At 41.8% G+C, this 26832-nt stretch overlaps 1 protein-coding gene and 1 long non-coding RNA gene across 2 annotated transcripts in view; one reads left to right on the forward strand and one right to left on the reverse strand.

The window, feature by feature from the left end:
• Positions 1-25696, reverse strand: part of LOC115598374 — a 47083-nt gene extending 21387 nt beyond the window's left edge. Inside the window, exons 1-2 of the long non-coding RNA XR_003987607.1 lie at positions 25625-25696; positions 25231-25423 (exon numbers count right to left, since the gene is read on the reverse strand). This is a non-coding gene — a long non-coding RNA (uncharacterized LOC115598374). The remainder of the gene's footprint in view (positions 1-25230; positions 25424-25624) is intronic.
• The window catches only part of TRPM5 (transient receptor potential cation channel subfamily M member 5), a 50852-nt gene that overhangs the window by 13847 nt on the left and 10173 nt on the right, over positions 1-26832 (forward strand). The window contains exons 4-17 of the mRNA XM_030451099.1: positions 663-829; positions 5862-6042; positions 8119-8183; positions 10285-10476; positions 11779-11881; positions 12791-12909; positions 13366-13713; positions 16078-16209; positions 17164-17287; positions 19163-19308; positions 19836-19948; positions 21417-21512; positions 24828-25086; positions 26326-26444. Of these exons, the coding sequence (XP_030306959.1) occupies positions 663-829; positions 5862-6042; positions 8119-8183; positions 10285-10476; positions 11779-11881; positions 12791-12909; positions 13366-13713; positions 16078-16209; positions 17164-17287; positions 19163-19308; positions 19836-19948; positions 21417-21512; positions 24828-25086; positions 26326-26444 (2164 nt within the window). The remainder of the gene's footprint in view (positions 1-662; positions 830-5861; positions 6043-8118; positions 8184-10284; positions 10477-11778; positions 11882-12790; positions 12910-13365; positions 13714-16077; positions 16210-17163; positions 17288-19162; positions 19309-19835; positions 19949-21416; positions 21513-24827; positions 25087-26325; positions 26445-26832) is intronic.

Below are 26832 nucleotides of genomic sequence, written 5' to 3' on the forward strand. Positions count from 1 at the left end.
CATATTTGAGAAAGTCTGGTTAGCTGCTTACCTGGGGTTCTTCAAATTATTTTCCATAATCCTACTGGGGTTATGGGAATCCTGCTCTCCTGAAGAACTCCAACACATAATAACAGGAGAAAGAGAACATGAGGCTGAGCAGGTTAATGCCAAGATCTTCTGCATGTGTAATCCTCAATTCAAGCCATTCCTCCACCCTGTCCCTTTGCTTTTACTTCTGGGAAAATCAGACCTACTTGGGATAATCTTGTTTCTGCTCTCAGTTGGACAGTGCTTCTAGCCTGGACACAGCATTCCTGGTGGGAATTCTGACATGGAGTAGAAATGGAAATGTTTCATCACATGATACATGGATCACATTTGCTTGTGCTTGTAAATTCTCCTTGTTTTCCTCATTGAAGCCTTGAATACTTTTAATCCTAAATAGTTTAGGATTAAATAATAATAAAAGTATATGATAAAAGCATATAATAAGACTAAGTATAATAATAAATATAATAATACTACAAGTCACAGTCAATCAAGACCTGTCTACAGTTTATCTAGCTAAAAAAAATATTAAGTCCAGTACTGCAAATGATGTTATTTGCCAGACAAGCCTATTCAATTATAAAGAAACTAATAACTAACAATGTAACTAATTTTTTTTTTAATAATTTCAGGTGCCTGGATTTTTACCAGTGCTTTACGTGTGGGAATAACAAGACACTTGGTGCAAGCAGTTCGGGATCATGCACTGGCCAGTACATCCTCCAGTGTAAGGGTGATTGCCATAGGAATAACTTCACTCAGGAAAATCCAGCACAGAGAAATTCTGGAAAACACAAAGGTATTTTTCACTTGTAAACCAGGATTTTTCAGAGGAAATCTGCACCTTTACAACAGGTGCAGGCAGGACAACTTTAAAACAAAAGTGGGGTTTTGGGGGAAACAGAGAGCAGGAAGAGTTGGGACCCTGATGGGTCTGTTCCCCATCACTCTCAGCATATTTGGCAGCAATTCCGCCAATATCCAGCAGGTGACACCATTAAACATCAGGTCTGCGACAGATTGAGGAAAAACGTCAAGGAAAAAAAAAAATCAGATCCATTTAATATTTTTTTCCATTGTCCACTTCCTGCAGAAGCACCTACTTTAAGGTGCTTCACAAATGAGGTAAAAAAAAAAAAAAAAAAAAAAAGGATATTTTCCAGTAAGGAATGGAAGCTGTAAATACTTTAAGATCAACTTTTCTGAAGTAGTCACTGAATAGGTGTCTAATATGTAAAAACTTCTCAATGCCTCAGGGCAATAAGAAGAGCTGGGCAGGATTTTGTCTTGTTACTGGGAGCTCAAAGGATTGCACAAGTCAAGTTAAAGCAATCGAAGTTTGGGGGAAAACAAACCAAACAAATCCCACCAAACAAATAAAAAACCTCATCCAGAGAAAACATTTGCTGCAAACTTTGAAAACAAGTTGATGAACTATTGACTTGGAGGAAAAAAAAAAAAAAAGGAATTATGGCATGATGTTGGTGTCACTGGATAGACTGCATGAAGGAGAAAACAAAAAACCAAAACATAAACAAAAAAACAATCAGAAAACAAAAACAAAACAAAAAAGAAAGAAAAGAAAAAAGAGGAGGAAAGGGAGAGGAGGAAAGGGAGAGGAGGAAAGGGAGAGGAGGAAAGGGAGAGGAGGAAAGGGAGAGGAGGAAAGGGAGAGGAGGAAAGGGAGAGGAGGAAAGGGAGAGGAGGAAAGGGAGAGAAGAGGAGGAAAGGGAGAGAAGAGGAGGAAAAGGAGAGAAGAGGAGGAAAAGGAGAGAAGAGGAGGAAAAGAAGAGAAGAGGAGGAAAAGAAGAGAAGAGGAGAAAAAGAAGAGAAGAGGAGAAAAAGAAGAGAAGAGGAGGAAAGGAAGAGGAGGAAAGGAAGAGGAGGAAAGGAAGAGGAGGAAAGGAAGAGGAGGAAAGGAAGAGGAGGAAAGGAAGAGGAGGAAAGGAAGAGGAGGAAAGGAAGAGAAGAGGAGGAAAAGAAGAGAAGAGGAGGAAAGGAAGAGAAGAGGAGGAAAAGAAGAGAAGAGGAGGAAAGGAAGAGGAGGAAAAAAGAGGAAAAAGAGGAAAAAAGGAAAAAAAGAGGAAAAAAAAAAAAGGTGTGTGCTGACAGTGAATGACAGTTTTTCTGTGCTATTTTACTTCCTGCAGAAACTAAGAAACAAATGACAAACACAGCCCTTTGAGCACACACCAACTCTTCTCAGAATTTTAGCAAGGAGCTGGGAGACAGTCAAACCATACCAGCAAAATATTGTCATTTTTCTTCCTCTTTTTCCATCCTTTTTACCTCGGACTGCTCCCTATGTGCTCTGCCAGGTAGAATTCTATGCCTGGAAGACTTTCACCTCTTTTTGTGGCTGAACTTGTCCAAAAGGATCTCAGAGAAAGGAATCCTGTTCACTGCATTTGGGAAGCTTGTTCAGGAAAGTTGCTTTGGCAAGTGCAAGCTGACTAAGTCATCAAAATATATCTGAATTTTTCTCAACCAGTAGCTACCAAACAAGTACACTGATCTTTTTATTGCATGAGACCTCTTTGTCCTTAACTGCAGCCTGATTTTTTTTCCCAAGGGATATTTTGTGTGGAGCATTCCCAGCCTGAGGACTGCTGGCACTGCTTCCACCCAAAGACATTCTGGATTTCAGGCAGTAACTTTTAAGACAAAGGAACTCCAGACAGGGGATGTTGATCTAAACCCAATCCTCTTTATACTTGGCACTAACACAAGCAGCTTGCTGTATAAAAAGAGCTAACAACCCACACCAGCAAGGAGAAAAACAAGCCCTAAAAATCAGTGGATCCTTCCCATCTCTTCTGTGTTAATGGCCAAGAGCCGGGTCCTGCACTTTGGCCACAACAACCACATGGGGAGCTCCAGGCTGGGCACAGAGTGGCAGAAAGGGACCTGGGAGTCTGGATTGCCAGGAAGCTGAACAGGAGCCAGCAGTGTGCCCAGGTGGCCAAGAAGGCCAATGGCATCCTGGCCTGGATCAGGAACAGCGTGGCCAGCAGGTCCAGGGAAGGGATTCTGCCCCTGTGCTCAGCTCTGGTGAGGCCACAGCTTGAGTCCTGTGTCCAGTTCTGGGCCCCTCAGCTCAGGAAGGAGATTGAGGTGCTGGAGCAGGTCCAGAGAAGAGCAAGGAGGCTGTGAAGGGATCCAGCAGAATTCCTGTGAGGAAGGGCTGAGGGAGCTGGGGGTGTTGAGGCTGGAGAAGAGGAGGCTCAGGGGAGACCTCATCACTCTCTCCAACTCCCTGAAAGGAGGTTGGAGCCAGGGGGGGGTTGGGCTCTTTTCCCAGGCAACTCTCAGCAAGACAAGAGGGCAGGGTCTCAAGTTGTGCCAGGGGAAGTTTAGGTTGGAGATGAGAAAGAATTTCTTTCTGGAGAGGGTGATCAGGCATTGGAATGGGCTGCCCAGGGAAGTAGTGGATTCTCCGTGTCTGGAGATATTTCCAAAGAGCCTGGATGTGGCACTGAGTGCCATGGGCTGGGAACCACGGGGGGAGTGGATCAAGGGTTGGACTTGATGATCTCTGAGGTCCCTTCTAACCCAGCCAATTCTATGATTCTATGAACGGTATGCTTTAAACATCATTGCAAGATCACTTCCACATTTTCAGATAATAAACAGGAAAATCCCCAAGGGCCTCTTTCAACTGTTTGTTATGCTGCTGCGTCCTAATCAAAGGCCAGATCTTTGGCAAGTAGGCTTAATGCTAAATGGCAGCAGAATAGAGGCACACCCTCTGTCAAAAAAAAAAATAAAAAAAAATAAAAAAAAAAAAATTGGAGGCAAATTAGTTGTGTAAGCTTTCCCCAACAAATGAGAGACAGAGAAGGAGGCAGGAGAAACTTGGAGCATTGGCTGTTTGTAAAGGATGTGCACATGTACTGCTTTGTCCCCTGGAACAACCTCTGATGCTCCCGTTCTTCCCAGAGCTGTTGACAGGGAAAGAAGCCACAGGAACTTGCCTAATCCTACCCATTTCCACCTTATTTTGAAGGAGATTCCTCCAGCTTGACTGTATGAAGCTTCCTTTCAGAAAGCCACTTATGGGGATGTTATGCAGTGAGTTCCACTCTTCTACCTGCAGCACGAAGCACCTCATCCTCTGGGTTATTTATTATTTTTATGCATTTGAAGTGTTGCTACAACCAACTTGGTATGTTCTCTGCCTCTCCAACATCAGCCTTACCTTTGGCTGTGGAGAAGAACCTGGAGAACCCCTGAGTTTGAATTCCCCCTGGATTCAGCTGGACACCTGCTCCTCCTAACAGACACTGCCAAAAACTGAGAGTAAGAAAAGCTCCACCTAAGATCCAGCTCTTAAAAAACAGCATAAATCTCTGTGCCCTGTTTTAATGACCCTGCTATGTCTAGAAAGGCTTTGCACTTGTCTGTGTCCACAGAATTTGTGGCACAGGCACAAGAGCCAAGCTGATATTCAGAGTTTTGTTCATCAATTGAAAGGCTCCAGGAGTTGGAAAAGAGGTATGAGAGAAGGAAATGCAGATCTGAAACAATTGCCAGATAAAATCATAATCAGGACAGTGATTATGAAGGTGGAAAAGAAAAATAACAAGGCATTTAAAATCTGGCTTGCAGGTAGGGAGGATATCTCAAAGTGGATGTGCAACAGTAGGAAAGATTTGTTAAGGAAGAGGAACTTGAAAAATAGGTGCATGGAAGATCATACAGTCCTGGGAAAAAGACTATAACACTGATTTTAGGCAAATATCCATTAATAAATAATTTCAAGATACACTCACCCAGAATAAAATACAATGGATAAGATACTGCTGGACTTGCTACTCACAAACCAAGAAAACTTGCTCTGCAATATCCTCATTAGTAAAATGCAGCAATCCCAATGCTCTGGAGTTTGGGATCCTGCTGAGCACACTGAAAATTAGTGCTAAGACAGAGGTTTTAGATTTTAGAAAAGCAAACTTCAACTTGCTTAGAGTTCAATTGGAAGGAATTCTATGGGAAGTTTCCATGGAGGATAAAGGAGCCAGTGAGTGATGGGAGGTTTTCAAGAATGACCTGGGAACACCAAAATCCCTCTTCAAAGTAAGGGATGGAGGTGGAACAAGAGACCAAAGGGAACAATTTGACTGAACTGGGAGCTCCTGAGTCTGCTCAAAACCTAAAGAGAGCAGAGTTGGAAAAGCACATTAACACCTCTTGAAAACTACAAGGGCATTGCCAGGGTGTGCAGGGATGCAGTAAGAGAAGGAAAAGTTCAGCTGGGCTGAAATTGGCCAGAGATGTCAAAAATGACAAGAAACATTTTTCCAGGTATTTAATAAACAAGCAGAAGGAAATTACTGGCCCACTGTTAAACAGGAGACCAACAACCCTGGAAATAAGGATTGCACTTTCTAAGGTCTGCCTGTCACTCATTCTTCTAAAATACAATTTCTGAGCTGAATAACCATTACACCTCATATAACCCTGTAGTGAAATGAAAATGTTTGCCCCTGTTCATACCAGCTGGGAATGAAGGCCTCCAAGACACTACAGCTCCATCCACAACTGTTGGGTGTCATGGCCCCTTTCCATTTGTCCAGGAAACCATTTCCAAAAACTCTGGATGAATTCCTGCATTCCAGAGGAGGTGACTGATGCCACCAGATGTTGTAGAGCCTGAGAGGGAACTTTAGGGATTTCAGTCCTGTCAAATCTGGCAGCTTTCAGAATCCCATTCTCCTCTTTCCAAAGAGTCTATTTGAGTGTCTCAAAGGTGGAAATGAAAAAAAATGCCACATTTTAAAGCATGGGCTGTGTTTTGCAGAGCACACTGACATCTCTCCTCCTCTCTCTAGAATGAAACTCTTGTACACTACCAATCAGATGATAACATCCAGGGCCCACTGCGTTCCCTGGACCACAACCATTCCCATTTTATTTTGGTGGATGACTTGGCACCAGCTGAGCCAGATGGGACCACGAGGCTACGTCTCACCTTGGAAAAGTACATTTCAGAACAGAGGACTGGATATGGGGGTAAGGAGAATATCTGGGTACTGCTGACTTGAATGATTCTGCTGTTACAGAGCCACTTGGAGCCCCTGGCCCCATCACAGCCAAGCCCAGATCTCAAACTGGGCAATCATCTACACAGACAAGATGAAGTAAACACATTTGTCATGATGTAAGAGGCAGAACTAAGGTGAGGAAGCTGCTCTTGGAAGCAAAAATCCTGACTTTTATGGCTCCAAGCTGACCTTTGAAGCAGGGCTCAAACTGCCTTCAAAGAGAACAAATGGGAAATAAATCCAGCTTTAACCAAGAAATGGATGCTCACTGTAGTATAACTTTAATCCCCTCATGAATACAGGGTCTTGAATTGCTCCCACACTGAAGAAGAGACTTATTCCAATGAAATATTTTAAGCCATATCTATTTCAGGATAAAAATCTTATCCTGGGTAACCAGCATAGCATCTAATGGCCACCTAAACCTTTGCTTATTATTGGGCAAGCCTCCCACTGCTATTTGTGGGAAGAATTCAGCTGTGGTGTTATTAAATTACTTTTATGTTTTGTTTCTGCAGTACAGTGCTAGCACAGCTGAAACAGAAGGGACAGCTCATTTATTCCCACTTGTAGGCATCAATGGAATATTCAGTTCCACAGCTCATAGGATTGTTGCACAAACAGACCTGGAAATATGAATGTGTCTGAAGAATGCTTATCTGGTAACTAAGATAAGAAAGAGCACAGCTGGACAGTAATGGTAGGCAGAGGATGCAGTGCTGAGAGTTAGAAAGGAGCCTCTTTCTGCTTGCAAACCAAATTTGACCGAACAAATATCAGTGAAACAATTTTCTGTTAAAATATGATGAGTCATTTGACAAATATTTCACTGGAATGTACTGAATTCAGCAATATCTTCTATAAAAACTCATGTCCTGCACTTAAGGTCATTTCTATTCAAGCTGAGCAAAGCTATGGGACTTTAATAAGGTCATGCAGAATTTCCCTGCTTAAAAGCAAGACAAAACTAGAAGCCATTCAGAGGACATTTTCAATATGCTGAATTCTTTGCATTTAAGAACTCATCCCCTTCCCAGCATTGAAATCAGAATCTACTGCCCAAATTTCATCTATGGTAAATGTAGAATATGTAAATCATAGACATACCTATCCCAAAGGTCACTCAAAACTAGAACATCACCTTACAGAGCTGAGGGAATTCTATGGAAGTCATTAAGACAAAAAAAAGTTACTTGCCAGTCATGTCCTGGCTTCATTTCAGTTCCCCCTTATCTCTGTTATCATCCCACAACACATCCAACAAGCACTAAGTGACAATATGTACATTACTTTGGGACACCTACAAAGGGAAACACCAAAAAAAAATTGTTTGAACCAGGAGAGTTTTATCTTGCAACTGAAGGAGACATTTATTTCATGATGCTGTTGTGTTGATGGAGCTCTTTGTAACCCAGAGGTGATAATAAACTGGCCTGAATTCAGCATTTACACTATAAACCACCTAGAAACAAGAGCAGGGATGCCTGAAACATTTTCCCCCTGCTGCTGTGACCCAAGTTAAATATTTCTTAAGCATTTATATTAATCACCATGCCATTAGACTATGCTGAATGAAATTTTAAGCTGTTTAAGCAGAGTAACAAAGATTCTATCATTCCTATCAAATCATCTCTGGCTCAGTTAATCACTGCTGGTATGCACAGGCAGCCTCTTCATTTTCCTAAATCCTCCTTTTATTATCAGGCTTTTCTCCTGATCCCACTACACCTTCCCTGCACATGGGTAACACTTTGGAGAGCCTGACAGCTTTTCCCACCTCACTGTATCTTAATATAAAGAAGTGTAGGTGCCTCTGTGAAAACCTTTAGGGTGCAAATTATTAGAATTACTTCACTCTCTGATCACCTTGCAGTAAATAAAGAACTTAAAGTCAGCAGTGCTCTGACATACAGCAGTGCCAATATCCATATTATTGGATATTGATATATCCATACCCAGCACATAGCAGGAGAAGTATTCTCAAGGGGTAGGCAGAAACACAGTGATTTTTAACGTTTTAAAAGTGAAAACCTCTATTTCACAGGAACTGGTAGCATTGAAATCCCTGTGCTTTGCTTACTGGTAAATGGAGGACCAGGCACGCTTGAGGTAAGAGGCTGTTCACAACTTCAAAAAAATAAATTAAGTGGTGCTAAGTAGTTAATGGGAAATTTGGCTGGATGACAATCACATCTACTGGCACTTTATGTAAGGTAAGAAAAAAAAAATAATCTCTCTACATCATTAAGGACTGAATTCTGTTAATATTAAATTTGCCAGGATTTCTTTGGGAGAAATATTTCCTCTTGAATAGGTGCCAACTGATCATTAAAGCTTCCATTGCCAGCTGATAGAGTAAGAAGAAGGAATCCAAAACAAACACACTGAAGTTATTCCACATCTAGCAAAATAGTAATGCTGGGCTATTACATGAGATCACATCCAAAAAAAAAAAAGGAAATATTCATCTTTCAGTGCAGTCCAGCACCACTGAGACAACAGTCTCTGGCACAGGGCTCAAAGCAAGTCCAGGTTTGCCAGATATTGCATGTAAAATTATAGTGTCCTAATTCCTCTGAGCAGAAATGCTTTGTAGGATAGAAGACTGCAGAGTTGTCTGCTAACAGCCTGGATCTTCTTCAATGAAGGGTCAATTTTTTTTTAATCCTGATTAGTTCTCTAACTTAAATAATCTGGCAAGCAGAAGAGACTGTGATTTCTATTTTACTTTAACTGGGATTTTATTTTGCTACTTTTGTAGTGGCTTCTACACCCATATGGCATTTTTTAAAAGATACTCTCAGATGAAACAGAATACTCTACAGTACCTCTAGGGAGACATTTAACCATCATTTCAAGTTTTCAGGTGATGAGATTCTGCCATACAACCTGGCAACCTCTTTCAGACTCATTTCTGGTGGCATCTTCCACTTGCAGCTTCCAGTCCCTGCATCTCAGAATCATAGAATCATTTAGGTTAGAAAAGTTCCTTCAAATCATCAGGGCCAATCATAAACCCAGCATAAACTCAACCACTAAACCACATCTTTAAGTGTGACACCTCCGTGTGACACTGAACCACCCCAGTTCCCCCAGTATCTCCTCTCAGTGCTGCTCCTCTAGACCCTTCACCACCTTCCTCGACCTCCTCAAACACATAAATGTCTTTTTTGTAGTGGTCTTGTTACCTGGACTAAAACACACACAGGCATTAGAAATCTCACTGGTTTCTGTCACCTCTTGAAGTTTACTTCTAAAAGCAAAGTATGGCAGTGTTTTCTATACCTTGAGTGCTGAAAAACTACATATATCCCAACCTATAAATCCTCTTTTCAAAGTTTTAGGTAAAATGATTTGGAGACCAAAGATGACTGGCTGAAGATGCCCTAAATTTTCATGTCTGGGAATGAATAACTCATTCTCTTTTTGGTTTGTTTTTTTTTTTTTAGAATATTCTTAACTACCAATTGGGTAAATACACACCAGGGAGTACAACAGTTGTTTAAAAAAAAAAAACACCTCAAACTAAACCAGCTCCCCCCTACACACAAGCAAATCAATAGCTAATATTTTAGCTTAATCAATAAACCTTAGAGTTTTGTTTTCTTCTTGTATAATGTCAGAATAAGAAATAAATTGGCAATAGCCATTATGATGCCATGGTCTCTGCTTTCCTTTCTCAGCAGCCTGCACAAGTAAAGCAGAACTAAAAGCACAAGTAAAAGAATTATCAGCCTTTAACCCTTGTAGTTGCTATGCTCAGTGTTGGTTTCTTTTTCTCGTGGTCCAAAGGTGTGTTCCCATAGGAAAATTCCTGATTTCCAGAATGTACCACCAGGTTTAGCAGTCAGAAGAACCTGCTGAGCACTTCCATATCGTGCTCCTCATGCACTTGACTTTGCTGAAAGGCAAAGGCAGGGGGAAGGAGGGTGTGGAAGTCAGGGACAAAGAAGTTTTATGTATTTTTTTGTCCAAATCAGATTGCTCAGCTGGTCAGCAGATGTGTCATGGAAAGGACACAAGTCAGGGGCTTGCACATGAATGACCTGCTACAGGATCAGAAAAATCCTAATAACTTAAAGGGGTCTGCACTGGCTCCATAGTGACTATGGGTTAGGCACACACTTATTTCCAGTTGCAAGAAATCCTTCTTTTGAATAACAGCTTCTTTCCAGCTATGAATTCTAAAAATACACATTTTAAACTACAGAGAATTTGCATCGGTTTGGAGAATTCTGCTCCCTGGCTTATCCTGGCAGGATCTGGAGGTACAGCTGACATCTTAGCTGCCTTCATAAATGACCCACAGCTTCTCATGCCAGAAGCTGTTCAAGAGCAATTTAAGGAGAAATTCCCTGCAGAAAGCTTCTCGTGGAAGGACATTCTCCAGTGGACAGCAACGGTGAGCTCAAATGTTTGATAATTCCATGCATTGCATTCCCAGGCTCTCTCTCTGAGGATTTTTAGCTCCAGCAATCCAGTCAGTACAGGTTGGACAAGGAGCTGCCCAGAAGTTCTGGTTGCTCCAGTGCTCCAATACCAGTGTCACAGAATACCTCTCAAACATGGGAATCAAGTGCTCAGCTGATCAGACAAACTTCTGTCTCCCAGAGATTCAGCAGAACACTCAGGGCTCTGTCCTTTCTCAATTTCTTTTTTTTATTATTATTATTTCCTCAAGTAACAGCCACCACCCAGGAACCCCTCCAAGTCCTTCTGGAGGACATGAGGCAATATTTATGCCCCACAGCTGTGGAGTTGGTGCAGCTGGGACAAAAGTGACCTAATTCATGGTCCACAGCTGTTAAATGGAGACCAGATTGTGGAGGAGCATGAATAAATTCAAAAGAATGAAGGGGGGTTAGAAATGATCCTATCTTCAGCTCTGCGTGTTCTTGAAAGCCAAAACAGAGTCACAGATTTTCCTTATTCTCTGTATTGAGGCACACTTGCTCAATAAGCCATAAAATTATGTGTTTAAGGACAAACACTTTGACATTGTCTTTATGTGAAGCCTGAAGAGCTCTCTCTGACTGAGATAAATGAAGCCCCCTTGACCTGACCATCTACTTCTTCTTTGCAGTCCTTGCCATAATCCTTAGCTGCTAAAGTTCCACACATTAATTCCATTAGGGAGAATTTTCCCAGCTCACTAAGACAAAGGGATGGATGGGCATGGAGAAGCAATATTGCCAGGTGCTCACAAAGTCTCAGTGTAGCTGCACTGCCAGACAGAAAACTCAATAAACAGAGAAGGCAGAAGGAAAGAGTGCTGTGTGTATCAATATTTGATGACTTTTACTCAAAGAAGATTTAGAAACCAGGCTTTGAAATAAAATTGTGAGAGCAAATCTTAAATGTCAAAGCAGGAAAAGGTAAACCAGAACAAGGGGTATGCAGCACGACTGGGAGGCAAATAAGGATGCGAGTTAAGGAAGAATCTTTTAATTAAAGCACTCTGCCTCTCAGGATAGCAAAGTTCTGTTCCTCTATCCTGCTAGGTGATTCTGGAACAGTAACTCCCTTCTTGCCTTAGGACTTGTTTAAATATGGGAAACTAATATTGTTTGCTTTCTTGCCAAAGTTCAGCTTTACAATTAGAATGTAAGTTTCGGGGTAATACTTTTTGGGTAATTTCCACCGGGCTCTTAGGCATCAGCAGCAGGACAACACTTAAAATGATTTTTGTTTCAACTCCCCATAGATTCACAACATTATTTCACACCAAAATCTCCTAACTCTGCACAACTTTGAGCAAGATGGTTCAGAAGAATTTGACACAGTCATTTTAAAAGCTTTAGTAAAAGGTAAGAACAAGAAACAAAGCAGAATGTAACGCTGGGTTTAGTCAACTGCTGTGCCAGAAACATAATTCATCCTTGTCCACAGCAAGGCCAGTTGCTTGTTGGATCATGTTTCATTTCTGATGCAGAGCTCTTCAGCTTGCTTGACAAACTAACTGTGGCAGTGACTACAGCTCTTCTCACCTTAATTTTAAACCAGTCTTTGCTTTTTAACCTCATGCTACTGTAGAGCACAATTTTAATCACTTCTTTTTTTCACTACTTGCTTCCCTCAGTCCCAGAGGTTGCAGGAGAACTGAAATATCCTGCTGCAGTTCCTGCAGTTACAAGCCACTTGAAAGAACTAAAAAAAACCCCAAAACAAAGAAAAAAAACCCTAACCAAGCAAACAAAACCAAACAAAAAACAACAAAAAACAAATGAAAAACAATTTCCAGAACTGCCTTAATTCCAGAAACAACCCATTTCTCCTATGAGAAATTTTCACTATATTTTCTGGCAGAGGATATTACTTCCTCTGCCACCCACTTCAGTTTGTATTAATTGTCTGTTTTTGGCTAAATTTAGCATGGAGGGAAAGAAGATGTGATATTCCTAATAGAAATTCAAACTAAGACAAACAACAATAGCCAGTCATGTTCCCTCCTTTCTGCACTCCAGAATCTCTAACATCCTACAGACAATTAATATTTCAATAGAGAATTCATCTAGCAAAAAATATATATATATTTTTAATATTAGTATTTCTTAATAAAAGAAAAATGCTGTGAAGGATTCCTGATTAAGCAATCCACAAATCTGTGACAGCTGAGGGAGAGCTCATATTGCTAATCCAGTTCTTACTGGTATGTTAAATTAAATATAACAAGTGTATGAAGTACTGAGTTTCTTTGCACTTCTTCTTTTTGCCAGCCTGTAAAAGTCAGAGCCAGGAGGCTCAGGAATACCTGGATGAACTGAAGCTGGCAGTGGCTTGGAACAGAGTGGACATAGCTAAAAGTGAAATATTCAATGGTGACGTGGAGTGGAAGGTACCAGGTTTTATTGCCTTAGAGAACAACAATAACAGGAATAATCCAGTGATCACAGCCTCTTTCTTGAGCTCCTTGGGGGCAAGAATCTTCTCCCCTCCCCTTTCTGTACACACCTTCAAAGCAAACAAACCTGAGTTTACAAGCAAAAGCAGCACGCAGATATTACTGTTAGAAGATGGAAGAATTGCAGTGTTTCCAACTGGTGCATAAATACCCAGAGAGGTGGGTGCCAAACATCACCACCACTCCCACAGCATGCTGCTTGCATTGATGTTTTAACATTGAGGCTCACATTGCCATTTTGTCACAGAGAAGTTGAGTTCTACCTCCCTTTCTCATTGCACCCACTTTGTGGAGGACAAAAAGTGCACATCCTCACGTTACATCTTACTTCATTCCTCATCCATCCATCATTACCTCTTAAAATCTTTATTTTTCTTTTCACCAATCTAGTCCTGTGACCTGGAGGAAGTGATGATGGATGCTCTGGTCAATGACAAACCAGAATTTGTCAAATTATTTATTGACAATGGGGCTAACATAGCCGAATTCCTGACTTACAGTCGTCTGCAGAGACTCTACTGCTCCATTTCTCAGAAATGCCTCCTCTATGAACTTCTATTGAAGAAACATGAAGAAAGCAAGCTGACCTTGGCAGGGCTCACTGCTCAGCAGAATAAAGAGCAGGAGATCTGCCCACTCTTCACACTGAGTGAGGTCTCTCGAGTTCTCAAGGATTTTCTCCAGGATGCATGCAAGGGTTTCTATCAAGACTTCATACATGGAGGCAAGAAGAAATGTGTGAGTTCCAACTCCCCATTATAGTCCTGCTCCCTTCCAATTTAGAATCTGGAAAGTCTTAGCTAGGTCTTGCCTTTGGGGGTGGGACGGGGAAGGAAAGGAGAGAGAGTCACTTGAGTTTCTCATCCCTTTTTTCAGCTCTGTATGATTATAACAGGTAAAATAATTTTATCTTTTTTTATTTCAAAATACAAAAGGGAATGAAAAAAAGTTTCTAAGATAGATTTCCTCTTTTGCCCCTTCTACACATGGGGGTTTTGTGAAAGGTTTAACTTTAACTAGTGCTAAGACATGGGCTCTGCTCCAGGATCTCCCTGTATCTCACTTTCTTCTAGTCCAGCTCCCCCAGATCATTCCTCATCCTAGCACCTGGCACATGAACATTTTGATCTTATTACACTCCCATGTGTAAGAAGATTTAGTGGGAGATAAATAGAGAATATGAAGGGATAGGTTTAGGTTTACTAAGGAGTAATTTGAATTTCTAGCAGTCTGCATTCCTAACACAGAGCTTCAAGCAGAAGCACTTGACAGTATTTTTGAGAAGAAAGGCAATCAGGTGATAACCTTTTTCAGTCCCAGGTCTGAAAATAGACAGCTTCATAAAACTATTCCTGGATTTGCACTGTGTAGGGGTAGATTGGAAATCCAATAATGTGCAGTGGATATTTGCCTTTGGTTTGTTATAACCTAATTATTGAGGGACATAACACAGCAAGAAGTAGGGATGATGGTGGGAAGTGGTCTTGTCAAGCACTTTGGAAACACAAGAAGCATAACACGTGATAGGTACCACCACAGAATGGCTGTAGTGCACTGTCCATAGTTGTGAAGTAAATATATATTTATTGCATTTTATTAGTGTACTTAACACTGAAACTCTTATGTACCAAAGTTCTTGCAAGAGCACTGGAAAAAGGGGTGGATGCATGATTTCAAAGCAGAGAGGTATAGGAAAATTTCTTTAGAGTTTTAGAGAAAATAAACAACTGAACATCTATACAATTAAACCTTTCTATATTTGCCAAGTTCTGTTTTCATCTGGAATAAACTACAAAATAAATTAAAAATCTCACTCAAGCACTTAAATCACTGTTGCTTTTTATAAAGCCGAGCTGAATTAATTAGTATGAAACCTAAGTGTGAAGCTTGTAAAGATTTCCTTGTTCACCAGGACAGGCAATTGGAGACAACACTTCTGAAGTCACTAAGGAGACTCCAGTCTCACAAATTTTACAGAAATAAAAATTTGCTCTTAAAGCCTCAGTTATCTTTGTGGCAGCAAGTGAGCTAAAGCCAAGTGCTATAAAGAAACCCCAATTCAGATCTCAGATGACACCAGATGACATCAGCTTTGTTCCTCTTCTTCCCTTGCTGCCACCAGTGGCTCAATCCCATTATCACTGATAAAAGAAAGAGTATCACTGTACTGGGATCCCAGTGTTGCTGCTGCTAAATTATGTGTCCTAGTTCAGGTTAGGATAAAGTGGTTACAAAGACTGGTGAGACTTCAGAGATATTTTTGTGTTGAGCTATTTCATCAAATGAATTGAACTGAAAACTTTGGAGAGACAAAGGGAGAGGAAAAAAAACAACAAACCACCAACACCCCCAAAAAAACTTTGTTAAAGTAAATTGGAAAAGAATCCTACAGTTTGACTAAAAATATATCCACAAAAAAAAAATTTTATAATTAAAAAAAGCCCACTCTGACTGCTTCTAATTAACACAATACATATAGAGGCAGTTGAAAAATATATTTAAAATTAAGAACTTGACCTAAGTTGCCATACTAGAGACTAGTTGCCTCTAGAGACTTTTTAATCAAATGCTAAGAGAATAAGCAGTGGTCTACTTGAAACAGCCCCTGCATGAGGGAGAGGTTTCTCAAAGGAAAAATGAAAAAGAGAGCGTTCACATCCTCTGTTCTGTCTCATCCTGCACAGGACCCTTGGCAAGATGTATTTCTGTTGAAATAAAATGCCTTTTGTTCCCTTTCCTCTGAAACCATGTCCTCTGGGGCAGTTGTGCAGCATTCAGCTGAAGGTGAGCTCAGAGGAGTTACAGGTTTGTCTGGATGATGCTACCCAGCACTGGGGAAACACTGACCTTTGATAAAGTCAATGAGAGCTTCTGCACTGCTCAGGGGTTCATTCAGAAGGTTCTCACACATCTTGAGTTACACTGGGGACACAAGGGAGTCAGTACAGCCTGACCTGAGTTACCCCTCAGCTCTACAGAAAAGGGAAAAAGCGAATCAAAAGGACACGAAGCTTCTCGCAAGGCCAAGATCAGGTTAGATGATCTCACTGGTACAGAGCAAGGCTGGAAAGCAGGCTGTAATTTCTACCCACTATATTGCAGGATAAAATGAATGCAAAACGATTACCTGGGCCTTTGGATATGAACCAGAAAACCAAAAATCCTTGGAGGGATTTGTTTGTCTGGGCAGTACTTCAAAACCGGCACAAGATGGCAAACTATTTCTGGGCTATGGTAAGCTTTGACTTGCAGCTGCTCCAGGTGAAATCTGGGTATATTTCAAGGATTCAGGATGGTTTTGCTCAGCCTTAGAGCTCAAAGGGCAGGGAGGTTTGTTTCTAACACTCAAGATGTGGCATTTAGGGGGCTCATGCCAGTGGGCTTGGCAGAAGGAGGGCAGAGCAGCAGGAGGTGTAAGGCAGCATAGCCTGAACACCAGCTGCAGAGCTAAACCCCCTTCCCTGCTGCTGCTGCTGAGTCACCACTCAGGATTCGTTCCCTGGGAATAGGTCAATTGCTTGGCTTCCAGCAATGGAAGGGCAGGATGGCCATGGAACATCTTTATTTCAGGGAAGGGCAGCATCGTGCTCTCAAAAGCTGAGATTGCAGCTGGGGTCCTTGGCTCCTCTTTTAGCACCCTGCACAAGCACAGCCCTGCCTGCTGCATCTGCAGAGCAAAGCTGTAGCTCCCCCAGGCAGACACAGCTATGGGGCTCCATCCCTCAGCTTCCAAACAGCTGCATCTGGCACAGGAGGAGCCCAGCTCCCCAGCTGTGTGTGTGTGTGTGCATGCAGACACATCTGCACATCTGCCTGGGGACCCTTATTACCAGCAGGCACATTTCTCTGTGCCACTCTTGTCCCTCTGCCAGCTGTGCTCCTTTCTCACACGTCCTGCTGCCACCTTGGCACTGGGAGACTGGTTTGCATTGTTTCCATAAATACATTATTCTCCTTTCACTCTCTGACTGCTGCCCCAAGTCAAGCCCAGCACAAGAACTCCCAATAAGGGTTTTTCAGTTCTCAGACATCACCAAACCTCACTCAGTGCTTCAAGTCTGCATTTGAGGGGTGATTCTTCAAAGGAGAGACATGCATGATTTCTTTTTTTTGTTAAATGTGTTGCTTGGTATAATTCTCCCCACTTCAGGGCATGGTAACATCTGCCTCCCCTTTTTAATTCTGCAGGGACAGGAAGGTGTAGCTTCAGCTCTGGCAGCCTGCAAGATCCTTAAAGCCATGTCCCGTCTGGAAACAGAGACCAAAGTAGCACAAATAATGAAAGAGGCCAAGTATGAGCAGCTTGCAGTTGGTAAGTAAAGGTCCCTTTTTAACAGCATCCAAAAAATGAAGAGGTGATTGCCACTGGAAGGGGAGCAAGTGGAAAAAAATCAAAATGTGCTTTGGTGAATAATTGGACAGCCTTGCAGCACAGGCAGTCCCAAACATTCAAGGGCCACAGAAAAAGGACTCAAAAAGCAGAAAAATCAGTGTTCCAAGAATGGTTCCTGGGATTCATGGTCAGAATTCCTCCCCTGCTGCATGTTAAGATTTCAAGTGCCTGATCTCAGCACGAGGTGTGCTACAGGGATGGACAAGACAGAAACCCAAACCCACTTCAGCTTCACAGCAGTCTGGTTTTCCTGCAGTATCAAGCTGGCTCTCTAAGGGCCACTAGAGCAACAAGTTTAAAGGTTTGCCTTGGCTGCTAAAAATAATTTGAGATTACCTCATCCAGAGGAGGGCTGACTGCACTGCCAAACTGCAGCGAGGCTCAGGCTGGGCTGGCAGCAGCCAGGATGCTCCTCCCTGCAGCAGCAAGCATCCAGACATCTGCAATGCTGGAATCTCCAGCCCTTCCCTCTTTCCAGATGTCTGCACAGGTGTTTCTCTCCTGAGCTGCCTTCAGACTGACCCTGTCTGCAGGTAGCACTGCTGGGAGCAGAGCACATCCCACAGCTGGACAGGCAGAGGTGTTTTCTCTCCTTTTAGCACTACTGAAAGCTCATGCAAGCATTGCTACCTTATTGATACACAGGTAGCATTTCCTTCTCTTCTCACAGGGCCATTATAATTTACATTACTTATTTATTTATTACATTTCTTAGCTAAAAGGTCAGATTCTCATCTAATCACAGCGCTCGAGTAATTTAGCCATGGGATTCCACGGCATAATCCACCAGAAGGCTGCTCCTTGACTTCACTAAGTATTAGAATAGATCCTCAATTTTAACTTCTGGCCCAGAGAACATTAACTATTAATTAGAGTGAACATTCTATAAGAATGAAAAATAGGACATCACCTGCAAAAGAAGTCTGTGAATCAGTTTAAGTCACCTTGATCCTTTCCTGAGCCCTCCCAGGGTAACAAGATGATGCAGGCTGGCCCAAGAACAGTATTGAGGTAAGAGCTGGATCAACAGAATAAATCAAGGTTTTTATCATTGGACAAGATCTGACTTCTTGTGTTGGGTTTTTTAGAATGTTTATCCAGTCCCTCTGGAAAAAGAACTACACTGCAACACTTTACCAAGTCTGAATGACTTCATGTCAAAAGGCTCTGTCTTAAAACCAAGGATTTGTTGGCTCCAAGCCAAAGCTGAGCTGCTTCTTTTGTTTATTGTGTTCCAAAACATGGGGGCAGTGTGACAACTCATCCTTCTGTGTGTAAGAGGAGCACCCATGAGACACAGTTCTTCTTGCTATTGCCTAAAGCTCCACATGGGGTGGCTGCAGATGAGGGACTTGGACAAAGGCTGACATGGTTCCAAGATGCTCCTGAAGCTGTCTGTAGAAGAACTGAGAAAGAAAAACTTCTCCTCACATAAAAAAAACAAAACAAAAACAAGATGAAAAAAACAAAGCCCAAACCTGTCAGAGACTCTGGGCTGAGAAGGGAGCATGCAGATAGAGATGAGAGGGAGGTGCTAAGAGATTTACTCCATAACTCCCTGCAAATAAAACTGTAGAGTTATTCTTGTGTCCAGCATTGTTCCTCTTTCCTCTCTTACCTTTCTCAGGCTCTTGTCAGCTTTGCAGAAGTCTCAGGAGCAGCTGGCAGTGCTCAGGCTTTGCTGCCACCGTGCTGTGCCCTGGACACATCCTCCTCTTGCCTAACATTCATTTTCTTATTTTTTTTTCTTCTAAATAACAACATCTGTTTGTCTGTGTGTCCTTCATTCGTCAGGATTGTTCAATGAATGCTACCACAACAGTGAGGAGAGGGCATTTGCTCTGTTGGTGAGGAAAAATCAGTACTGGAGCAAAACCACCTGCCTTCAGCTGGCTACAGAAGCAGATGCAAAGTCATTCTTTGCCCACGATGGGGTCCAGGTAAGTCCCACAGATCCTTCCCTTCCAATCTCCATCCTCAGAGCCTTTAAACAGGATGTTGGACACAGCAGAGGAAAGCTGAACATCTGCCTGAGGCATAAGGAAGCTGCTCCAAGAAGTGAGGTAACTCCTTGTTCAGATTCAAGGAAGAGCTCACTGATAAAAGTTAAATCAAATCACTATTCAACTTTGCTCTCACAGCCTGAGCTCTCTGGACATAAAAAAAAAGCAAAATTAAGAGTGATGGTGCTTCTGGCTCCCAGTGCCTGATGTGCACTTTCTTAAAGCTACAGATTTTGCTTAATTGCCCTCAAATTCCTCTTCTTCCCAGCGTCCTCCAGAGCTCTGCATACTCAACATCTGCAGAGGGATGCACAGAGAACCTCTTGGCTCTGAATCCATGTCTGCTCTTTAGTTCTCCAGAGCATTCACTGTCTTAGAAGCCACAGACCATGGGTGCACTTCACCTGCATGTGTGTTTTTTGTGATGTTAAAGCCCTGTCTTGTTTTTTTTTTTTGACTTTCAGGCATTCCTGACAAAAATATGGTGGGGAGACATGGCTACGAGCACACAGATCCTGAAGTTAATCTCTGCATTCTGGTGCCCTTTCCTAATCTACACAAATTTAATAGCATTCAGGTACACATAGAACTATTTGGGTGCAAGAGAGAAGTAAAGGATGAAAAATCAACCATGAAAAATAAAATAAAATGATCCAGACTCAAAATTTCTCACCTAAGTGATAAAAACTGCAGCATCCCCAACAGAAGGACTGCCCCAGAAATCAGCTTTTTATGGGACTGAGTGATCTGTTTGTCCTGTGATTATCCAAAGACTTAAAAAAAGATCAATACCACTCTTTCCCATGTATCATTTCTATTTTGCATAGTCCACAAAAAAAAGTCTGCTGGACTTCTGTCAGCTCCAGATCCTACACAATAATATATAGAATATCTCCAGTATAGCACCCTCTATTTCTAGATTTGGAGATGCATGGTTCAGATTTATCTTATCTAGTAAAACAGCCATCACAAAGCACTATTATCAGCCACAAGGCTTATCAAGGCAAATGCCTATTACAAAGCAGTATTATCAGCCCCTTGATAGCCCTAAGTCAGGCTTAAAAACACAGGACTGACATGAAATCAATTCAGATTTTTTTAATTCAATGGCTTATGAGATCTCTTTGTCAGTCTTCTGCAGGCAGAGCTTTGGAGTTCAGGTTTTTGTAGGGCAAGACTAGAATCTTGGTTTTCTTAAAAAACAAGCAAACAAACAACAAACAAACAAAAAACCACCACAAAACAGAACAGAAAAGAAACAAAAGGCAGTAAGATGCTCAGAGAGTAATAAAAATCCAGGAATTAAACTTTACTAAGACCTCCTACTATTGTAACACATACAAATAATCAGAGTTGGCATTATGGAACTACATTCTGTTATGGAATACATGTTTCTAGCTGTTTATATGGAAAAACATATGTTTCTAACTTTCTGATAGGAAATAAATGTTTCTAACTTGCTTAAAAAGCAAGAGGAAAACTTGTTGGCCACTGCTGACGTGGGACTTTCCTTCTGTCAGTATCTCTGAAGATGACTTTTGTCTTACAAGTTCAAGTAATTCAATGTGAAAATTTGGCATAGTTTGGGGGGAAAGGCTTAAATTACGACTCATAATCAAACCAAACCATTCCAAAATTGTTTCAGTGAGGATATTTAATGGAAATACAGGAGCTGACACCATGTTCCCTACTGCTTCAGGCATTTTATTTCTTAGCTGCTTGTAAGAGTAGCCAGGAACAGAGCACTGGGGTCTTGTCTTCTAAGAGTGAGGGGTACATTTCTGCTCCAATCCTAAGTAATTTAAGGACACTGAGGATACTGCTCCATTTTTGTGAGGCATGACAATTAGCATTTCTCTGAATCTTGTGGGTGACTTCAGCTTTCACCTTACAAATAGAGAATTTGCACCTGTAAGGATGATGCATTATCTGATAGCTTCTCAGCAGAGCAAGTCCAAAGTAAGTACAAGCTACTAGAAAAGCCAATTTAGGTGTGAAAACTTGCTAACCACCATATTTCAGCTGCTGAATTTATTTCCTTACAGTGAGGACCAACAATCAAAGAATGAGCCAGAACCATTTAAAGAACTGGATGGTTTAGAGACAGAGAAGACTCTGTTTTTTTCCAAGGAAGAAGATAGGTGAGTTTAAACCCATTAGTTAATATAACTTCTGTGATCACAAAGGACACTTCTTGGGGATTAGTGACCAGGTAACCACTTAAGGACAAAAAACCACAATGAGACACAACTTTACTTGTTCTGAGGAAGAAATTTCTACAGAACCCTTCTCAATACCTGAGAAATCATAAAGCATATCCTAGGATTCCCTTTCAGGTCCTGTCTGACCAACCTGATCTCCTTTTATAATCAGGTGACCCGTATAGTGGATGTGGGGAAGGCTGTGGATGTGGTCTACCTGGACTTCAGCAAGGCCTTTGACACCGTCTCCCACAGCATCCTCCTGGAAAAGCTGTCAGCCCCCAGCTTGGACAGGAGCACCCTGTGCTGGGTTAGGAACTGGCTGGAGGGCTGGGCCCAGAGAGTGGTGCTGAACGGGGCTGCATCCAGTTGGCGGCCGGTCACTAGTGGTGTCCCCCAGGGATCAGTGTTGGGCCCAGTTCTGTTTAATATCTTTATAGATTATTTAGATGAGGGGATTGAGTCCATCATCAGCAAATGTGCAGATGACACTAAGCTGGGGGGGAGTGTGGATCAGCTGGAAGGCAGGAGGGCTCTGCAGAGGGACCTGGACAGACTGGAGAGTTGGGATGATCCCAACGGGATGAGGTTCAACATGGCCAAGTGCCGGGTCCTGCACTTTGGCCACAACAACCCCATGGGGAGCTCCAGGCTGGGCACAGAGTGGCAGAAAGGGACCTGGGAGTCTGGATTGCCAGGAAGCTGAACAGGAGCCAGCAGTGTGCCCAGGTGGCCAAGAAGGCCAATGGCATCCTGGGCTGGCTCAGGAACAGCGTGGCCAGCAGGTCCAGGGAAGGGATTCTGCCCCTGTGCTCAGCACTGGTGAGGCCACAGCTTGAGTCCTGTGTCCAGTTCTGGGCCCCTCAGCTCAGGAAGGAGATTGAGGTGCTGGAGCAGGTCCAGAGAAGAGCAAGGAGGCTGTGAAGGGATCCAGCAGAATTCCTGTAAGGAAGGGCTGAGGGAGCTGGGGGTGTTGAGGCTGGAGAAGAGGAGGCTCAGGGGAGACCTCATCACTCTCTCCAACTCCCTGAAAGGAGGTTGGAGCCAGGGGGGGGTTGGGCTCTTTTCCCAGGCAACTCTCAGCAAGACAAGAGGGCAGGGTCTCAAGTTGTGCCAGGGGAGGTTTAGGTTGGAGATTAGAAAGAACTTCTTTCTGGAGAGGGTGATCAGGCATTGGAATGGGCTGCCCAGGGAAGTAGTGGATTCTCCGTGTCTGGAGATATTTAAAAAGAGACTGGATGTGGCACTGAGTGCCATGGGCTGGGAACTGCAATGGTGGAACAAGGGTTGGACTTGATGATCTCTGAGGTCCCTTCCAACCCAGTCAATTCTATGATTCTATGATGGGTGATATACATTTGATTTAGGAACCAAGCCATCCATGGCTTTCTCAACTGAACAGAAAGGATTTCATCAGTACCTGGGAATTTCTTCTTAAGTCAGCTTTCCACCATACTAATGCTCTATTTTAAAAGCCCTGAGGAACCTAAGTGCAACACAAACTTAGGAGATAGAAGAACTACACAAAGAGGAAAATAATCACAAAGACTTTGTCAGCTGCTTGAGGGCATTCACAGATTTGTGATGCAAAACTTCTGAATCCCACCCTAAGCCTCTGCCAAAGGCTCCTCACCAAAACCTGCAAGGCCTTCAGTCAGGATAGGAAAACTTTTGAGTAGCACAAAGTCCTCTTAATAGAAAATCAGTGCTCAGTAGCCACTTGTATCGAGTGTGTGCTTTGCAATAATTAAGAGACCTTCAGAAACAAGTGGACAACCAGAGCAAGGAAGCATCTGCAATGTATGAAGTGCTGGACCAAGGCAGAGTCATTAGGTTCTGGCTTTACTTCTGGTATATTGGAGAAAACAATTTGTTTGTCTCTCTCCCTCCCTAACCTTCAAAATAGGTGTAAAAGCATCTGCCCCTGGGGAGCTATTTGTAAGCAATGTCAGAAAGCACTTTCGTATCCTGACTTAAAGGTGGTTTGGGCATTCTCATTGCTATTATCTTAGCAAATTGTTTTAACAAAAAGGCTCTCTCCTTTCCCAGATCTATTTCAGCATCTAACAGTAAAGCTGCAATTATCTCTTTATGACATTAGCCTGTTACCATGGGGATGTATCTTACGAGGTAATAAATTGAGGCAGCACAGAATCAGGCATCTAGAAAAGACTGGGTGTGAGCAGAAACTTTGCCTTCTAACAAACCCTTTTTAATAATTAGCAAGAAGATCAGGGGAAATTAAAAACCACTGAAGAGTCATTGCTGCTTTCTTGTGAGGTGAAATCGCAGACACCCTTCATTAGAGATCACACCTCTCCCTCAGAATCACAAAATTAAAGATCAAATAACATCCCTGGCTTACACAGGAGAGCAATTTCTGTGGAAGCAAAGATCAGATTGCCATCAAATACAGGGAACTTGCATTTTCTGTGCAGGATAATTTCCAGTGCCAAAAGATAGCACTTCATGTTCCAAAACACAGCAAAAACAGCTGTAGATGTCCAGGTCAGATTTCCCTTCAGTTAACAAAATACTTGCATAATTCCCCTATAATCAGAGACTACCTTAATAAATAATTCCTCAGGTCAAAGTTTTGCTAACAGGCTTCTATATGACTTTTTCTGCAATTTACTCTCATTTCATTGTAAATGGCAAGATGCCAGTGCTTAGAGTTGTGTAAAGGACTGAAATATTCCTTCAGGAGTTCTCCCAAACTTCAGGAAGAGTAATTAAGAAACACATTGCTTGGGATGATCCAGCACTTTGAGACTGGGTCAGAAAGAGGAATTCTTTACAACAAGAACTACTGCACAGAAACACTGCAAGAAATTTTCAAAGCCAAAATAATTAAGAACTAAGCCTGAAACTACCCTGGTCATTTGTGTCTCTTTCCTGGGATTTAGGATGAGGGACAGCAGTCAGCCCAGTCCTCCCTCTCCTTGGGGTATTTGTACTCCATGCAGGAACCCAGTGAAGTTACAAATCATAATTAACACAGCAAAACTCAAATAACAAGAACGTTCAAGTCAAATATGAATTTTTCATTTCAAAACCTTCTCCCTGACTCACAATATTTTTGCCATTGGAATATTGTAGTATTGGGATTGCTCTTTTACAGCTTTCTTCCTTGCCATTCCCAGCATTTGCCTGTTACTGTCTTACAAGTAGCTTTATATAGAATAACACTGCTCCTATTCCCATGGACTAATTTTAGGAAACCATTACCAAGCCTATACTCTTTTTGTTTTGCAGAGGAAATGGTAAATTGGAAAAGCAGAACCCTTCTGAAAACACAGCATGGGTGACGTTCATATTTACTCGGTGGAGGAAATTCTGGAGTGCCCCTGTAACTGTATTCACAGGGAATGTTATCATGTACTTTGCTTTTCTCTTTCTATTTACTTACGTCCTTTTACTGGACTTTAAACCACCTCCACCTGAGGGTCCCTCCACTACAGAAATTACACTTTACTTCTGTGTTTTTACCCTGGTCTTGGAAGAAATCCGACAGGTCAGTAACCAAAGACACCTCAGAAAAACCACAATAAAACTTGAATTTTGAATAAACTTACAAGCTGTAGAACTCTACAAGCCAGAAGGTTTCAAGTGCCAGGCATAGTATTTTGATTTTTACAAAGAACAATCCCAAACTTACCTTCTCCAAAAGACTTCTCTCTCTCCTAACTTGAGCTCTTTCTCCCCTGTAGAAACCTGGAGCTCCACCTCTATTTTTCCATCCTGCTCCAGCTGTAGCCAAGTCAGCTGCTAAGCTTCAGGTGTCCTTCATTTTGCAAAGTATCTCCCTGATTTCACTCTCCAGAGCTAGGGCCTCCAATTATATTCTCTACCTGGAAACACAGCAGACAAATCTACATCTACAGAGTTTTAAATTCTTCCACACTGGGGATCATTAAAAAAAAAAAAACAACAAAAAGAAGTGGATGAATTCAGATTATTTGTATTTTTCCTAAAACTACTCAGTTCAACATACCAGCAGATGTATTTGGTTTGCTTTCCTTTAAAAATCCAACCCCAGATTTCTCCATTACCCTCCCAGTTCCCAATTTTTAAATGTCATCAGCTCCACAACTGAAATAAAGTGTGAACAATGGTGCCAGTGTCCTGCCAACTCTGGATGCATAAAGCTGCCCTCTTCAGACATGAGAAGGCAGCTATAAACATTTACTCTGGAAGAACAAATATGTGTTCACTACTTAAGCAACAGGGACACTGAGGAGGATCCCAGTTGGGTACTGGAAAGCTGAAATTATGCAGCAAGGTCATACCCAGAGGAGATGGAATATACTGGGATCAAAAAAACCCATTTCATTATAAAACAGGAAGAGTGCCAGGCTAAAACCCACTGAAGAAACCCAACTTTTTACTAGATAATCAAATATCAACCCCAGTCTGCAAATGCCAAATCTGTTCATGTAGTTTGGGAAGCAATGTCTAGAAACTGAACTTTGACTGGAAGTCACTGGTTTTTTAACAGCCCAAATGCTGGCAAAATCTTAAATGAGGTCTGAAAAATACTTAAGGCTAATAGTGCAAGAATAAAAAGATTTGACTGTTTTCTTTTTCATCTATTTTGTTTTAAGAGAGTAAATTGATCTTATGTTTTCAAGCTTTTTTTTCCTCTTAGAGTAGGAATTTGGAAATGAAAGAGCAAAAGGAAGCAGCTATTGTGTTAAACTCCCAGTGGGAAACTGGCAACAAATCAATACCAACGATTATTTCTCTTTTTCAGAGTTTCTATACAGATGAAGACACAAACTTAATGAAAAAATTTAAACTATATGTTGAGGATAACTGGAATAAATGTGACATGGTGGCCATCTTCCTCTTTATCATTGGGGTAATCTGCAGGTATATGTATGTGTGCATATGTGTACGTCCATGTGATGTGGTCAGCATGTGTGTGATCCATATATTCCATGTGACGTGGGGTCTCCTGTGCATGAGAGAACAGGTTAACACGTTTACTTTACAGACTTTGTGATATTTTTCTGGAATAGAAGCTTCTAAAACTCTGTGGAATCACAGCTGTTCCTCTGAAGACCATAGAAAGACATATTGAATCTTCAAACCCATGTATAGAATAGGTCTGTGGGGTTTTTTTGGTTGGTTTTGGCAATCATGTAGTCAATGTGTTGGTTTTTTTGTGTTTTCCTCTTTTTTTTTTTTTTTTTTTTAATTTAAATAAATCTCATTAAGGCCAAACCAGAGCATCCAGTTTTGGATATTTCTCCTCAAT

Source organism: Calypte anna, chromosome 5 (assembly GCF_003957555.1).
Source record: "Calypte anna isolate BGI_N300 chromosome 5, bCalAnn1_v1.p, whole genome shotgun sequence".
Lineage (NCBI taxonomy): Eukaryota > Metazoa > Chordata > Aves > Apodiformes > Trochilidae > Calypte > Calypte anna.